The following is a 16,573-nucleotide window of genomic DNA, read 5'->3' on the forward strand; positions in this document are numbered from 1 at the left end:
GTTTTTGCCTTAGACAAGGCTTTGCTATCGCATTGTAGCCTGTTCCCTGCTCTTCTCGGTCCTTCTAGCTACTTTCAAGTGCCTAACCTTTCGTACAATGTTCTATAGCTCGGGTCTGGCGGCAAGGCAGGGAACACAGGAAACCTGGTGGGTAGTGAGCGCCACCTAAGTTCTACTGTACCTACATAGGATAACTAACCACTTGCGGGGGCGCGGCATTTCGCCCGCCTTAGTGCTCGGCAGTTAGCTACTTCAACAACAACAACTTGCACGTATTCACCATCAACAGAAGACGCTCCGGGCACAACCAAATGACACTCCCTTATCCCCCCCGAATGGCTCGTCTGCCTTTGAACGGGCTGATCTCCGAAGATAGCATGCATTTCTGGAAGGTTCGGACTGACAAGCTCTGGCTCAACAGGCTTCATCAGGTCAGATTTGACTAGTAATGATCTTGATTCCACGGTCACAGAGCACATTGTGCTTTCCAGAATCAATGTCTATAAATGAAAGTTCTGGGCAAACCTCAATGGCTCTGTACCTTTCGAAATCGATATAAAGGTTTGTACTAGCGGGAAGTGTACTCCACCACGAGGATAGGCGTTTGCCTTGGACTTTAGAATTATCAAAGATGTATCCCTTCGGGGGCTGGGAAGAATAATGAGTTTAGCCATAGCTCAATATATAATCGGTGGCCCTGACGTCTTCTGCTTTCGAGTTTAACATGGACAAATGTTTCTTGAGCATAACTATGTAATCACACTCTCGGGCTGCTTCCCCTGATATACTGGCTGCCAGCTCCGAGTTGGCGCCTGCATTCGCCCATTGATGGTCGTTTATCCTGCCAACCAGTTCAAAAGCGATTGCCATCGGCCCTTTTTAAATCCTAGGGCTCAGAGGTAAGCAGGCTAGCCTCGCGGCGTCTCAAAGTAGCCTTCAATTGCGACTGGGAATTACTTCGAAGCTTGTGATAAACCTGGTGATCAGCTTCTGGTCGAGAGCGACAAGCTTAGGATGAGGATGGCGCTTTGGATCATCCCTTATGTACGGAATGATGCACAATATTACTCCTGAGACTGTAATATAGTACCTCGTCCTCATTATCACATTCTCATGGGTAATATTCGTTGGCCCATCAGTGTTCGCCACCACACACGCGTCTTCGCAGCTGAAGGCTATCTCTCGCCGCGAAAGGCTGCGAAATGTATGTTTTGACTGGGGATGCTAAGCTTTTCAAGGAATCTGTTTTAGAGGGTTTTCTTCAAAGTTATCATGATAGAGATGATGTGAGGAAAGTATAATTCCTTTCTTTCTTGATACAACGCGATATATATATTTATATATCCATTACTAGTATGTCTAAGGTCACTAAATACCTGCCTGTTTGGGATATTAAGTAGAGAGTTGGGAGATGTAGGATAGATATAAGTGAAGGATGGTGGGTTTTATATATTAAATGGCAGAGTTGATATTTCCTCTCGAAGGTTGATATCAGTCACAACTTCGGGAGACTAGCCAATGACCAGTGACTGAGATATGATTCACCTTCAAAGTTGCTCATATCATCTAATCTGCGTGTTCATGTAGAAACGAATACTTTTTACCGCATTATCTAGTTATGATCTTTCTGGTAATAAGCCCGATATCCGAACCCCCACCCCAAAACAGATCTTGAAATTCTAGCATTATTCTATACCTTGTCTGCAAATATCCATGTTTGGACTCTTTGCCAACCGTGTTTCGTCGTCCTTCTGCTCATCTTCGTCTCACCCATCTCTGTTCAATTTAACTTTCCCAGATAGCCTACTCTCATTTCCTGGCCTCGTGAGTAGACTGTTATATATGTTTGGGGGTAATACCAGCGCCTCGGTTATGGAAATTCCCACCAAACATCATACACAATGCGATGATGTCATACATGCAGATTCCCATGTCCGATGACTAGATTTAAATGGCCCAGCCATTCATGAAGGGTGGACGGGGCGATGGCTTGCAGGTGGAATGCGGGGTTGCGGTTCAGTCGGATGTGGCATCATTGTAATACCTTGCTGGAGAGCCTCCGGAAAAAGAATTGGAGAGATAATATCTCAAGTGGGATGAGGAGAAGCATTTGCGGGGAAGTGTGTCTGACGCATTCGATGCAGTGATGATGCCTCCCTACGAAAATAACAAAACTTATACTGTGTGGATGTGTAGATTGGCGCTTCAGCATTTAGGGCTGGAGACGAAAGCATCATGTAGACTGGTCCCCATTGGGGTCACTGTTTCGGACAACTTTGTGTCCCTGGCAAGACGAAAATGATTCTCTACAGTAATCTTGCCTCTTTAGTAGTGATGGCATCTATCACTAAAGCAATATTATGAACTGTCATAGTGGAAGAAACCTCCAAGGTCCCTAATTGGAGACGTGTGAAACAAATTCCCGGTCGTGTCGCCTTTCTACACGTGTCCGACCGACCCAAAATGACGGGACATTCAGAAATATTCTAAATTAGTCTCATTACATCATGCATCCTGTCCCGTCCATAACCATCGCGCAGAACGGCCAAGAGTTGACGGAAGGCTTGTTTTTGTGCTGCCTACCACTTGCAGATCCGTGGACATTTCAAACTTTTATTTGCTTTTTCCAATTCCATTTTTATCTTTTGACTACAGTGTTAATTGTCAGGGCTAGGATCTAGTGGTTAGCAAAAGAAGCAAGCAATGTCGATATCGTGGTGCCTTCCACTGCCTACGTTGTGAGTGTGCCTTGCAACAGCCACAGTATCTTTCTATCCCCATTCATCCCCTCATGGTGCCCCTCCCCCTCATGCGGACCAAAGACCGCCTGAGCACCTTGTTACGGGCCTCCTTCCGTGGTCATCTGCAAGATCTTCATAGCCACCGTTTCCAAGCCTATGCCCCGCTCCCGCACGTTGGGTTGATGCATACACACGCTGTTCCAGGCAACGGCATGATGTTAATATAGTGGGCTAAAGTGCGGGCAGTTCTGCACATGAAGGACCTTGATGAAAGTCAAAATGACTTTATCCGGGAGTCTCATTTATAATTGGCCTTGTGGCGTAACAGGCTGTTGTCAATTACACAATCAATATTGACAAGCGAAATGCTTTTGCGAACTTCCTTCTTTGCTATCTTAGTCCCAGCCCTGGCGGAGCAGAAACGCTCTCCCGATGTCATCAGTAGCCTCGATGCGGACTGTCTTTGTCCGATATACACCGCTCTATCACAATACACATTTGCTAGTGGCCCTGCCGAAGGCAGTTACAATCACTCAATATCAGTGACAACCTTCTTTGCTGAGGAAAGCTATATAGAGACAACAACAAACTTTGAGGGCATCTGCAACAAAACGGTGGAAGTTGCTTCCATGTATGCGAGTGCAAGAGCGAGATGTGATGGAAGTAGTCCAGCGGCTACCATTTCGTTCTGGCAGGAATTGTGCGATGTCAATCTTTCATCTATCGATCCCAATGGATCAAGATCGTACGACTCAATTCCAATTCTTGATCCGGATGTCAATACGACTGCCTCTACTGGAATCATCAAATCACCTGTCCTGTTGAGTGAGTCATATTACAAGCGGGCGTACAAAACATGCGTATGTACATTCTATCCTCAGTAAACGCAAAGACGCCTAATTTATGCCCCAGGTCATTCATGAAAAAGCACTGGGCCAGGATATCCGGTTTGGCTGGGCGTTAATGGGTTACTGGGGAGCTATCCTGGGTCTCGGGACAGTGCAGAAAATCCTAAGCTTCTGGACGATTAGGCGGACTATAGACCCACGCAGGGATACTGAAGCCAATGCAAACTCTGGACCTATCGAACACAAGCAGATCTCTCGTCCCTTATCGTCAACCATCCATGCTCTGCGTACCCATATTGTTGTTCCAGCAAGCTTCACACCAAAATTGCCTCATCACCAGCGACTTCTTTACGGACATTGTATTCCCAAGCGACTTGATTTAATAATCGTTTTCGGGTTCTGGCTCCTCTGTGTCCTCTTAGCCTGTGTCAACTACAATGGAGATACTCGGTAAGCATCTCATATCTTCCTATGTCCAACGCTAACAGCACTAGGACGTCGACCATGCCCCAGCGCAACTGGCATTACTCATCCGATAGAACGGGTATTCTTGCCTATGCTTGTCTACCGTTCTTATGGCTCTTTAGCGGACGCAACAACATCTTCCTCTGGGTAACCAACTTTGACATTCAATCCTTCAACACATTCCATCGGCATATTGCATGGGCCTGCACACTCCTTGCCATTGTTCACTCGATTGGGTACAGCCTAATTTTAGCAGACTATGGTAAGTCTTTCGTCCTCACTTCAAGTCCACTATTAACAATTCAGAGGACGCATATCACGAAGCGTGGAGCCATAAACCGTGGTACATGGGCGTAATTGTAAGTCTGTTTGCATCCTCTGCTGACCTATGCTAACATCTTCAGGCGGTTGTTGCCATGTCAGTTTTGTTAATCCACTCCATCACGTGGCTACGACGCAAGTGGTACGAGATATTCCTGATTTCCCATATCGTACTGGCCATCGTCATAATCTATGCTCTATTCCAGTAAGTCGGTTCCTTCACTTCTTCACTTCCCTACTAACCCACCAGACATACCCGCCCCGACGGACCGCAGTGGAACCCATACCTCTGGACTGTAGTAGCTATATGGACCTTCGATCGCATCCTCCGCATACTTCGCCTCGCATACTGCAACCTCCACATAAAATCCAGCGAAAGCAAAATCTCCCTGCCATCATCAACGGTTACATACGCTCCCGACAGCGACCTAATGACGATAAAAATAGAGGCACCCTCCCATCTCACACCCAAGGCAGGCCAACACTACTTCCTCTCCCAGCCACTGAGCGTGCATTGTTTTGAAAACCATCCTTTTGCACTGGGTGCATATTCCGAAGCACCATCGCATTCACCGAAGGAGGAAAGCAAATTGACCTTCTACGTCCGTCCTTACAATGGTTGGACAAAATCGCTTCGTGATCGCTGCATCAAAGCAAATAATAGCATACACCCACTCCTCCTCCTAGAAGGACCCTATGGCCACACGGCACCGCTGCATACCTTTGACACGGTGTTGTTAATTGCCGGGGGGACAGGCATCGCAGCTACGCTGCCATATATACTCGACTATGCCGCCAGGTTGAGAAGACAAACTACGAAGACGACCAGTATACATCTATTATGGTCTGCTCGTCAGAAGACTATGTTCTCCACTGTATTCGAAGAAGAGCTGAGCCACGTTTTAGAGTGTGAGGGGGTTCAAGTCAGCTTTTTCTGTACTGGAAGTGCTCCAGTGTCGCTAATTGAGAGCGACAAAGAGGTCGCTGTTAGGCCTGTAACTAATGCAGTAGGGTCAAATATGTGCTACTACGACGGCCGTCCTGATATTCGTGGAGCCGTTGGGACAGGGGCTGAAATGGCTCATGAGTGCAGCACGAGGCTGGCGGTGCTTTGCTCTGGACCTGGAATGATGGCAGATGAGTGTCGGTTAGCGGTGTATGAGGCGATGAGAAGGGGGTGTCAGGGTATACGGTACTTCGAGGAGGCATTTACTTGGTAAATGTTTCTGCTTTGTTCAGTAAAACAATAGTTTGGATATCACGACGCCCTCCATGCTCGCGGACGAATGACAGACAAAATATTTTTCGTGTATCTTTTGCGATATAACGAACACTCCGTTACTGCTTATGAGGCACAGGATTTCCAGAGAAGTGCTTGCTGTATTTAAAACTACTGTAGAGTACAGAATTCTTTCCCATTCTCCCTGCAACCAACTGTATCTTCTACACCATGTTCACCAAACCTCCGACTCTGCCAACCACTGTAACATCAACTCCCTCCTCTCCACCCCATCCGTCAACCTACCCTTTTCAAACTCATCCCCAAATACATCGTCTCCTTCTCCTCCCCACTAGGCTCCCATCTCACCAACCCCTCCCCATTCGAATCCCCGTACTTGATGAAATTCGACCAATACGCCACCATCACCCTCTCAATCTCAAAGTCACGCTCCGTCCACGGCATATCCGGATAGTTATACGGCAAATACCCAAAGACATAATACATCTCACTCCCATGGAACGCACCCAGACTCTGTCCCGGCGGCGCATGGTCCCAGGAATACGTGTACACGGGGGCTGTAGCGCCGCCAGCGTACCAATCTAGGGCCCAGGACCAGGTACTTACTCTGCCGAGGTCTGCCCAGAAGGCGTTATTGGCTGGGGTGGTTGATTCTGTGTCGTTGGCTGGGTATAGGAGAAGAATTCTTCGGCGAGATGGGGAAAGGGAGCAAACATGATGGGAAAGTTGGAGCGGAAGGTGGAGAATCCTGGGTCTGTAGCGGCGCCAGACTCGTCTTTGTTGTTGCCGGTGAGGATGGGGATGTTGGGGTGGGTGTTGTCTGAGAGGGTGGAGGCGTAGGTGTGTGGGAGGACGTAGCCGTCCAGGACGAGGCGCCATTCTGGAGCTTCCATGAAAGTGCTGACGTTTTAGTAGTTTGTGTTGTCGAAGATGGTGGCGTTGAGGAGGTCGGTGGTTAACAGGGGGTTGAGACGGAGAGAGCACGCATTTCGGAGAGGGTTGATGCGTTGAGTGAGGTCATCACGGAGAGGCCAGAGGATTCGGCTTCGTCTTTCTGACGGTAGCTTGTTGCCAGACTGCCTGTTAGGGGGTCTCGAGGAGATCGCGAGCAGCTTTCGGCGATGATTCCTGATGCTAGACCGTTGGCAAGAGGGGAGTACATCATGTCGAGGGAGCAGGACGAGCCAGAGGATTGGCCGCCCACGGTAACGCGAGCGGGATCGCCGCCGAACGAGGCAATGTTGGCTTGCACCCATTCCAGGGCGGCGATGATGTCGAGGATGCCGTAGTTGCCGAAGCTGTTGTGAGGGGATTCGGCGGAGAGGAGAGGGTGGGCGAGGAAGCCGAGAGGGCCGAGGCGGAAGTTGAAGGTGATGGTTATAATGTCTTGCGAGGCAAGGCCGCTGCCGTCGTAGGTTACAACGTCGCCGGAGCCGTCAATGACGCGGCCGCTGTAGGCCCAGATATAGACGGGGAGTGGGGTGGAAGGTGTCGTAGTAGGGGTCCAGATGTTCATGTAGAGACAGTCTTCACTTTGGTCGGCTGGGCCGGTCGTCCATAGGCCGGTGCCCATGTTTAGGGCCTGGGGGCATTGGGCGCTGAACTCTGTTGCGTTGTATGTGCCGCTCCATGGCTCGGGCTTGACCGGGGGCTTCCAGCGGAGTTCGCCTGTGGGAGGTGCCGCATAGGGAATGCCTTTGAAGAATTTGATGTTGGGCCGGTAGGGGGATGTTGTGCTCAAGATGTCACCATAGTTTCTGTGGACAATGGGGAAGGTGGAGGCATTGTTAATGGGAGAAGATGCCGCTACTGCAACGGGGAGGAAGAGAATGAGAAGCATGAGGTGGCTGGGCCACTGAGGCCGATTCTATGCTTAGTACTAGTAATATGTTTGAGAATGAGGGTTTTGGAATGAGAGCTGTGCAGGTTTATATGTCTACGACGGGCGTATTAGTTACAACTCCACGAATATCTGCTTTCTTCAATTCTCATACCCCGCATAATCCCCACATCTAATCCCTTCTCCACAGAATGCAGTGAGTAGTAGGCCCGAATATGTTTGTTTATTGTGCTGGTATTGTGCCGAAACGAGATGCAGTAGCCGGGGTACGATGAGCACAGACGGCCAATATTGCAGATCATGTCCTCGGCAATTGGGCCGTTCTGGCACTGCGGTCATTCTGCACATCCTTGGGTCCTTACTGTAGTAAAAACACATTTGCCTGTCCTCGTTTCGTTGTGTGGTAGGCATCAGTGATGCCCTTATATGTGTACAACATTGGCAGAAGTTGTGCTTGACGGCTTTGTAAATCCCAGCATTGTACTGTTTGTCCCTCTCCATTATAAAAGTCTGTCTGGGGTCAAATCTACGACCCGTCTTAACGCCGAGCTATGCGGGGTCTCGCAAGGATATGCTGCTTTCGTTGATTATGACCGAAAGGGCTCGGGACATTTATTTTAACTATAGTATATCATATAGAGCGATCGGCTTGAGCAATGGTCTGTTCTCGCTCGGCTGACAAATTATATATGACTGATATTGTAAAGTTATATTACATCTGTGAGTAAGCATAATCTAATATCACAACACTAAGTGTTGAGTTTCTATATGTGGTATATCGATGGCGTCTATTCAGACGTCGGACGTCACATCATCACCGACGCGGGGTTGCGGGGATATTGCTATCTTCGCCAGTGACAGAATGTAAGAGAACTAGTCCGAACTGGCTGGTGCGAAATTTGACTTTTCGCGCAGGGTGCGTCCATATTTCATGAAAACGAATGGGATCGGAAATGCAAGGCAAGCGATGCCTCCCATTAAACTAGCAGCAGGTCCCACGCCCAGATTGTGGAACATTGGCTTCGCCGCCAATGGCAACCCCGCGGCCACAAAGGATCTCAGCATGGTGTTTGCTGAAATTGCACTGGCGGCATACGGCCCGTACGTGTCGATCAAATAGTTAATACATTGCTGGAAGATGATATTATGTCCGGCGCCGACGAATACTGCATAGATGTCAGTCTGTCTTTTGACATCGTGGGAGAATCTTATGGCATACCTCCTCCAACCGTGGGCAGTACCCACGAAAACTTTGGTGCTGCGGTCCATCCAAGCCAGAATAGTCCCGTGGGCAGAAATATCACCCCGAGCACCAGGGGAGGAAGTCGTGCTTCAGGAACAGCCTTTCCACCGTTATCCATAACCGCTTTGGCATACCGTGTTCGATACGCAAAGGTGATTCCGACAGCACAAGCTGTGCCGACAAGGATCCCGAGGAATGGCAAGGAAGCAATCACTGGACTGTATCCACGTACTTCTTCAAATACAATTGGGTATACCTGGAGACATAGATAGATTAAACCATACGAGAAAGATGCGTACGCTGCAACACAGGCCATGATGCTCTCGGTTGTCAACATGCTGGGGAAAGTCAGAGATTGTTCACGACAAGAGCGACGCGCGAAGACACACCGTATCGGACGAAGGAAATGTTTCGTAACTGCATTTTCGAGGCTGATGCTCTCATGCTCGTGAGGATGCCAGTATCGTTCTTCTCCTGTCGTCCTGCGCATATTCTGTGCCCTGTTTCTCAACAAGACAGGAGAATATGTTTCTGACAGAGTCACGGTAGCAAGGGCAAATAAGGCAAAACAACAGATGGCTTCGATATACATGGTCCCTAAATTCATCAGCTTGGACAATTAAGATTAGTTGTGCCAATTCTTACAACGCCACCCAAGCTTCGGATTTGAAACCACTGCAGAGCCTATGAGAGGTCCAACAGATGGCCCTCCTGTGATGCACAGCATCATGAACGCCACTGCGATTCCTCGCTCTTTCGGTGCGTAAATGTCGCTTAACGCTGCATTGGCATTGCTAATTGGTGCAGAGCCAAAGATCCCACCAATGAACCTGGTGATGAAGATGCTGGCGGCGTTCTGGCTTACTGCCGTTCCGATACTGAACAAGCCTAAGCAAAGGAGAGCTGGAAGCATCCCCCATTTGCGGCCATAAACCTCGCTTATTGGGCCCCATAACGTTGGACCGACCGCCCAGCCTGCAATAGTGAGCGATTGAAACTGAATTTGAGTGGCGTATAGGCAAACCAAGGATATACATCGAAGTCGCGAGCACCGCAACCTCGGAGCTAATGTTGGTATACTCCGCTACATCTGACTGTCCCGGGGACAAGATAGATGAGCCCAATGCCGCAACAAAGGTGAGCATGCTCAGCTGGCAGGTGATATAGACCTTGTGCCAGTTGCCAAAGTTGCGTGGGTCGTCAGGATCATCCTTTCCGAATGTCACTGTGAAATCAGGATCCGACAGGGGCGTTTCTCGGTGGTTGATTCGGGTGTGCATATCATTTTGCTGCCCTGGCTTACTTTTTGACTGTGGTAGTTGCTTCTCAACCTGATTCAGATCGTTGGTGCGTGCCATGATAAGCTATTGAACCGAGCATAGAACGATGTATATGTTGTGGCAGAATGGAAAGAACAAACGAAGATGACTGCCCAAAGACAGGGAGCTTCAGCTGAGTGTAATTGCATTGTGAAGATCCGCGACAAAACGCAAGGGCATTTATTATAAATGAAGATCTCAGCATACTGGAGAGAGGTGACGGAAGCAACACTCATCCATGCAGCGGTTGTGTTCCCTCCGGAGTCGTAATGGCATTCCAGCTGGCTGATCAGCCAATGACAGCGCTGCTTCGGGGATAATCAGATGGCCAGAACGGGATTAGTGGCGGCCGCCGGTCCCATCAGGCAGCTGGTTCATCACGTGATGTATTCCCTGGCATGGCAAGTTGTCGATCCATCTATAAGACACCTTCATCATCCACGCCGCGATCGGCCACAATGGTCTAGCGGCGGCCGACAGTCCCAGTGAGTGAATTGATTGGACCCCTTGCTAATATTTGCTCTCTTGCGTCCTTCTCATCACCTTATGTCCGATACTAACAGATGAATGATAGACCGACCGGCACCAATAGATACACGCTCCCTTGTTTCGACCGGCCGATCGAGAAACCTAAAGTGAGAAGAACAGGAAGGATGAAGGTACCGGTGATAGAGCGGGCGTCGCAAGTGTGCTCGACCTGCAAATCAAGGAAGAAGGGATGCGACAAGAAACTTCCAACCTGCGGTTACTGTGCCAAACGGAACCTGCCATGTCGATACCAAGGATCCCCTGTCGCTGAAGAGCCCGTTGCGGATGCAATTACTCAGATAGAAACAAATGCGATATTGTTACAGATGGTTTCCCTGTTTGGCCTACCGTCGGAAAACATGCCAACGGCACCCAGAAGGACATGGTGCCATGTATGCCGCATCATTCAATTGGCAGACCTCTCACTGCAGGAAATCAGTCGCCGGTATTTCAGCAACTTTCATAACTGGCTTCCAGTAGTATCGTACGAATTGTTTCAAGAGCGCTTGGCTCGCTCCAATAGCCCGTCTCACTCACCACCGGTGGACTTCTCTGTCCTTGTGCTGGGTATGTGCCTGGTGACGCTGCAGCCGTCGAAACTCAATACACACATAACACCACATAGCCTATATGCCACTATGAAGATGCTATTTGCGGAAGCCCAAGCCATAGTGTGTGTATCGACATATCTTATTCAGGCTGGACTGCTTATCGCTGCGTACGAGTATGCCAACGGACGGCCTGAGGCAGCGCACATTACGATGGGGAGTTTAGCCAGAAGTGCCTTTGCGATTGGACTAGCAGATTCCAGCTCCTGGCAGACCAATGAAGCTAGTATTGACTCATCTGAAAGACTGGAGCGTCTGAATTTGTGGTGGGGTGTAATCATTCTCGAGAGGTAGGTCAACTACAAGTAGGTCTAGGAAACACAGGCTCACCCAGCCTAGGCTTATTTTATGCGAAATCAAAGACAAGACGCAACGACCTACGACAGATTGTCCGTCTTTCGAGTTCCCTCTACCAAGTGACCTCCAGCCTGTCCAAACCAATCTTCATGCAATCGGAAGCTGCCGACATGAGTGTCTGCCTTCGAACCAGGAGAGGAAACGCTCCGTTTTTGGCCATCAGGCACGAGCTGTGCTCCTTCTCGACCGGGTGTTGGCTGTACGAAGGCACCCCCAAACCGATAGTGGTAGGCTGGTAGAGATCCATCAACTCGACGAGCAGCTCCAAGGCTTTCTTTCAGAACGAATGAATAAAGGTACCGCAGAAATCGGCCATGATTGCAATCCTATAGCATCTGCAGTGAGGTATGCCAGCCGTAATACCCATGCCTTGTGACCTGAACCCCATGAGTATTAGTCTAAATAACCACGCCACTCGGCTGCAGCTAACTGAATCGGCTAGAGCCCTCTGCTTACTACACCAGGAAATCCTAAGCTACCCTTCCAACACCGTCGACTTTCAAGGGCTGCAACACTCACAGGCGGCCCTAGAGATGGTTTCTAATGTAGTGGTGGATGTCGCGCGCCACCACAAGGCGCAAATTGCCTGCCAAAATTCCCACGCCGATTTACTGCCCCTGAGTTGCTCGTACACCCTGCACATGGCAATGAGACATATTCAGGATTGCACGAAGCTAGTCTGCTCGCACAGGCGCTCTAGCGACCTGAATTGTCTAGCGCAGCTGGATCAAGAATTTTCCGACAGATGGAAAGCCTGATCCCCGCTTCCTGTAGGCAGCATGAGCGATTTTCGTGATAGGAAAGCGGCTACGGAGTTGGCCCACCGCCAAGCGAATGGCCGCAAAACCCGTCCGCAACAGCCCAATGAAGGTGCATCGCCGTTATGTCTTAAATTGCGATGGAGACGGATTAGATTGCTCAAATCAGAATGGAGGCCCGACGGCCATCAACCGCCGAACATCCGGCTGCTCGACCGAATTCGGAGAATTGGTCGGAGCTAGGCGGAACTAGCCGTCCAAGCTCACGATAGCTCGCTTGTACTGTGTAGAAGTCAGACCCTTTGGATCCAGCGTTCGTTGTGAAAGGCTCCACGCTGCCTTTGCTTTGACCAAATTTGGGGCTGAGTCACTTCGTTGATGATGACTGGCTATACCAGTGCATAGTGTGAGCACCATGCTCACACTATTGCCTTAGCCTCGCCGTTGAAGCTGACATGAGAACAGGCAGAAAAGAATTGCGGCCTTGCCTCTTGGGGGCCGATTTAATCTCCCTGGACTGCGGCATATCCGGCTTGGACTTGTGCTTCTTTGCAAGTTACGTTATAACGTGTCTGTGAACAGGAAAGCAGACGCCCGGTCAGTCAAGATGAGAGGTGCGCTACTAATTTCTCTTGCGGCGGGCATTCCGTTTGCCCATGGCCTGTCTCTCCATAAACGCGATGAGCCTGCCGTCGTTCGAATGCCCATTGAGCGCAGGAGCGACCAGTCCTTGCAGAAAAGAGATTCTACTGTCGCCGTGACTTTGCAGAACTGGGTATGTTAGCTATAAGGCCGTGAAGGAGAAATCATGCTGACAATCGCTAGGATGCGACTTACTACGCAGTGAACCTGACGTTAGGAACACCCGCGCAAAAGGTGTCATTGGCTCTGGACACTGGCAGTAGCGACCTCTGGGTGAACACCGGCAACTCGACCTACTGCTCTATCGACAATCTATGCACCCCTTATGGCTTGTACAATGCCAGCGAATCGACCACCGTGAAAACCGTCGGCACACACCTCAACGATACATATGCGGACGGCACAAATCTCTACGGACCTTATGTGACTGATAAGCTCACGATCGGCAACACGACAATCGATGACATGCAGTTTGGGATCGCCGAATCTACGACTAGTAAACGTGGGTGAGCCGTTTTCTCCATGATGATCGTCGCTGACTCGTACTATAGGCGGGATCGCCGGTGTCGGTTACAAAATTTCGACCTACCAGGCCGAGCACGACGACAAGGTCTATGCCAACCTCCCTCAGGCCCTCGTCGACAGCGGTGCCATCAAGTCTGCTGCATACAGCATCTGGCTAGATAGTTTGGAGGCGTCGACCGGTTCGCTCCTTTTTGGAGGTGTCAATACAGCGAAATACAAGGGCGATCTCCAGACTCTTCCGATTATTCCTGTCTATGGCAAATACTACTCCCTCGCCATCGCCCTTACGGAGCTCAGCGTTGCGACCGACTCCAAATCCAGTAGCTTTACCGACAGTCTTCCCCTCTCCGTGTCCCTCGATACTGGCACCACCTTGACGGCGCTGCCCAGCGATCTCGTCAACAAGGTCTATGATGCGCTCAACGCAACCTACGACAAGACATACGATATGGCCTACATCGATTGCGACACCCGAGAGTCCGACTACAACGTGACCTATAGTTTCTCCGGTGCAACGGTCACGGTCAGTATGAGCGAGCTGATTATCCCCGCAACAGAGCCGGGGTGGCCCGACAACACCTGTGTGTTGGGCCTCGTGCCGAGCCAGCCCGGTGTGAACCTGCTCGGTGATACATTCCTGCGTAGTGCATACGTTGTATACGATCTCGAGAACAACGAGATCTCCCTCGCCAACACGAACTTCAACCCGGGTGACGATGATATCCTTGAGATCGGAACGGGAACGTCGGCTGTGCCGGGAGCGACACCGGTTCCCTCTGCCGTCTCTTCCGCTACTGGAAATGGATTGGTCTCGACTGGCACTGCAGTGCCCACACTGTCGGGTGTCACCATCACTGCTACGGCCACAGCAACCGGGGCGACGGGTACTGCTTCGAGCGGCGGCTCATCGGCCGAAGCTACGAGCACTTCCTCGGAGGGTGCTGCAGCGCAGGCTACAAGCAACCCGATGAAGCTGCTTTCAGGACTTGCGGGCGTGGGATTGCTTCTTGCATTGTAGCCCCATGTTACCTACTAGTTTGAATATCACGGCGAGAAAGTAATGTAGTAATGTGATATATGATAATCATATTTACAATATCAATCTTTAATAGTATCTACACCAAATCCACCACCAATATGCCCACCTCCAACCTTCCCAACCCCTCGCTAACCAACTCCCCATCCTTGACATCCCATCCCTCCCCACCCCAAAGCACCTTCTCCACCCCAGCCACCCTCACACCCTCCAAACCCACCCTGACCTCCCCAGTGCCCCGATAATTCAAATTCACCACACTCATCAACGCCCTCCCCTCCTCTTCCACCACCCACCACGCAACATCCACCCTCCCTGCCCCCTTCACCACCCCCACCCTTCTAACCCCCTCCTCCAAAAACCCCACAAACACCTCCCCAGTAACCACAGGCGCTAACCCCCGCGTAACCTTCTCAATCCCATCACTACTCGGATAATCCCACATAACAATGCCCATCGCTCCATGATTGACACTCAACATAACCATAACCACCTCCTCCGCCGCAGTAGGATACCTCGTCCAAAACGTCTCCTCCCCAAACGCCTGCGGCGCGCCCCAATGCACCTTTTCCCAACCAACAACCGCATCAAACTCATAGAACTGATTCAACCTATCACTTATATCCTCGAACTCACCCCTGCAATCATCACACCCACAACACCCATACGTAGCATTACACGGCGTGTCATACACAGTCGACCAGGAAGTATTCGTCGCGACGGGATACACATCCGACAGGATGATATCTGCCCCGGCGGCATACTCCTCATAATAGAAGTCCTTACAGTTCAGAGCTAGAGAAACAGGATGGTACGGGTCCATGGAGCGGATGAGGTCGTACGCCAGACGGGTTGAGTTCAGGGGGTTGCCTTTTCCGTCTGGTTCGTCGGCTGTGTAGTATAGGAGGAGGGAGGGGTGGGTGTGGATGTGTGTGACTTGGTCGGTGAGTTTGGTGAGGTTGGTAGGGTCGAAGAGGACGTCGTATTGGAGGTGGAGGTTTTGTTTGTCGGAGGAGGTGAGGTAGGGGTCGAAGGTGGTCCAGGGGAAGGGCGTGTCGCTGAGGGTGCCTGTGGGCACGATGTGGATTACGTTGTAGCCTTGGGAGGCGAAGGTTTCTAGGGTGGTGGTGTTGTTGTCCCAGTAGAGGGACCATTGGGCTGGTTTGGGGTTAGATTGGGTGTAAGGAGAGGTGTAGGGGATGGGGGAGGTACCGTAGTAGGTGTAGGGGAAGATTGGGGTCCAGGTTATGGATTGGTCCTGGATGTAGGAGAGCATGCCCGTGCGATGGTCGATGCGGGTGGCGCTGCCGCCGTCGGTGCGTTGGGGGAGGTAGAATAGTTCGGAGGAGGTGGTGAAAGTGGTGTTGGAGACGCTGTTGATGAGGGTAGAGGTGGTGGTGATGGTGTAGGGGGATAGTTTTGGGGTGAGGCCGTCAAAGAAGAGGGGAATTTCGGCTTTGGTGGTGTCGAGTGGGAGGGTATAGTTGGTGATAGAGGCAATTGGGGTCTCGTTGCTGAGGATGTGGATGTCTAGATGGAGGTACTGGTCTGTGTAGTTTGTCTGGGTCTGAACCGGTAGAGGATCGCCGACAAGGTGAGAGACGGTCGTGTCGACGAGAAGACTGCCCGATGCATCTGTCTCGAGGTAGATGCTCATTCGTGGCCGGACTTTAAGGTCGAGCAGGGGAGTGGAGGAGTACGAGGGCTGCTCGAACCACCCACCAGGGTTGAATGAAGCATTGCTATCACAGTTAGTCGTGTTATATTGAATGTTAGCTATGACATACCTCGCTCGATAGGCCTTGCCGCACCAGATGTCCACGCCTGGGGGGTTGTTGAAGGCATGAGTCAATGGCAGACTGGCCAGCCTAGCTGCCACAGAAAACAAGGTTGTCCACATTGTGTCGGTGCATCATGCAGGAACATTCTGGGAGTTGTTGCTTCTTATCAATTGGCATATTGCAGGCCTCCACTCGGACATCAGCCGATGTAACAGTGGCGCTGCCATGGTTTAGTGCCCGGCTGGGCCGACCAGGATATTATGAGCCTGATTAGCACTTATCTCCGCGTATCTTTGCCGTAATTGATATCTCCCCGCACGC

General features: G+C 50.6%; 6 protein-coding genes across 6 annotated transcripts; 3 read left to right on the forward strand and 3 right to left on the reverse strand.

Moving 5' to 3' along the window:
* Positions 1-3,106: 3,106 nt before the first annotated feature.
* On the forward strand, positions 3,107-5,595 carry BO79DRAFT_269038 (ferric reductase family protein; the record flags this gene model as incomplete). The annotated part of the gene is made up of 6 exons (XM_025687160.1): positions 3,107-3,601; positions 3,654-4,039; positions 4,084-4,316; positions 4,361-4,413; positions 4,459-4,580; positions 4,626-5,595. The coding sequence occupies 6 exons, from the start codon at positions 3,107-3,109 to the stop codon at positions 5,593-5,595; spliced, it is 2,259 nt and encodes a 752-aa protein (XP_025538123.1).
* Positions 5,596-5,829: 234 nt separating this feature from the next.
* BO79DRAFT_229654 (carboxylesterase) lies at positions 5,830-7,455 on the reverse strand (the record flags this gene model as incomplete). The annotated part of the gene is made up of 4 exons (XM_025684054.1): positions 5,830-5,896; positions 5,926-6,300; positions 6,330-6,501; positions 6,576-7,455. 4 exons carry the CDS (start codon positions 7,453-7,455, stop codon positions 5,830-5,832), a joined length of 1,494 nt encoding a protein of 497 aa, XP_025538124.1.
* Positions 7,456-8,328: 873 nt separating this feature from the next.
* BO79DRAFT_197266 (MFS transporter) lies at positions 8,329-10,212 on the reverse strand (the record flags this gene model as incomplete). Its single annotated transcript, XM_025681252.1, has 5 exons — positions 9,723-10,212; positions 9,344-9,673; positions 9,088-9,295; positions 8,675-9,036; positions 8,329-8,621 (listed from the first exon to the last, which is right to left on the reverse strand). The coding sequence occupies exons 1-5, from the start codon at positions 10,054-10,056 to the stop codon at positions 8,329-8,331; spliced, it is 1,527 nt and encodes a 508-aa protein (XP_025538125.1). The 5' UTR covers positions 10,057-10,212.
* Positions 10,213-10,460: 248 nt separating this feature from the next.
* Positions 10,461-12,393, forward strand: BO79DRAFT_29764 (Zn(II)2Cys6 transcription factor). Its single transcript, XM_025689034.1, has 4 exons — positions 10,461-10,502; positions 10,592-11,443; positions 11,493-11,855; positions 11,953-12,393. Exons 2-4 carry the CDS (start codon positions 10,671-10,673, stop codon positions 12,266-12,268), a joined length of 1,452 nt encoding a protein of 483 aa, XP_025538126.1. The 5' UTR covers positions 10,461-10,502; positions 10,592-10,670; the 3' UTR covers positions 12,269-12,393.
* A 139-nt stretch (positions 12,394-12,532) lies between these two features.
* Positions 12,533-14,497, forward strand: BO79DRAFT_175535 (pepsin-like aspartic protease). Its single transcript, XM_025679808.1, has 3 exons — positions 12,533-13,043; positions 13,094-13,412; positions 13,462-14,497. Exons 1-3 carry the CDS (start codon positions 12,876-12,878, stop codon positions 14,451-14,453), a joined length of 1,479 nt encoding a protein of 492 aa, XP_025538127.1. The 5' UTR covers positions 12,533-12,875; the 3' UTR covers positions 14,454-14,497.
* A 53-nt stretch (positions 14,498-14,550) lies between these two features.
* BO79DRAFT_197274 (uncharacterized protein) lies at positions 14,551-16,371 on the reverse strand (the record flags this gene model as incomplete). The annotated part of the gene is made up of 3 exons (XM_025681253.1): positions 14,551-15,629; positions 15,684-16,213; positions 16,259-16,371. 3 exons carry the CDS (start codon positions 16,369-16,371, stop codon positions 14,551-14,553), a joined length of 1,722 nt encoding a protein of 573 aa, XP_025538128.1.
* Between the last annotated feature and the right edge of the window lie 202 nt (positions 16,372-16,573).

Source organism: Aspergillus costaricaensis, assembly GCF_003184835.1.
Source record: "Aspergillus costaricaensis CBS 115574 unplaced genomic scaffold BO79scaffold_21, whole genome shotgun sequence".
In the NCBI taxonomy this organism is placed as follows: Eukaryota; Fungi; Ascomycota; class Eurotiomycetes; order Eurotiales; family Aspergillaceae; genus Aspergillus; species Aspergillus costaricensis.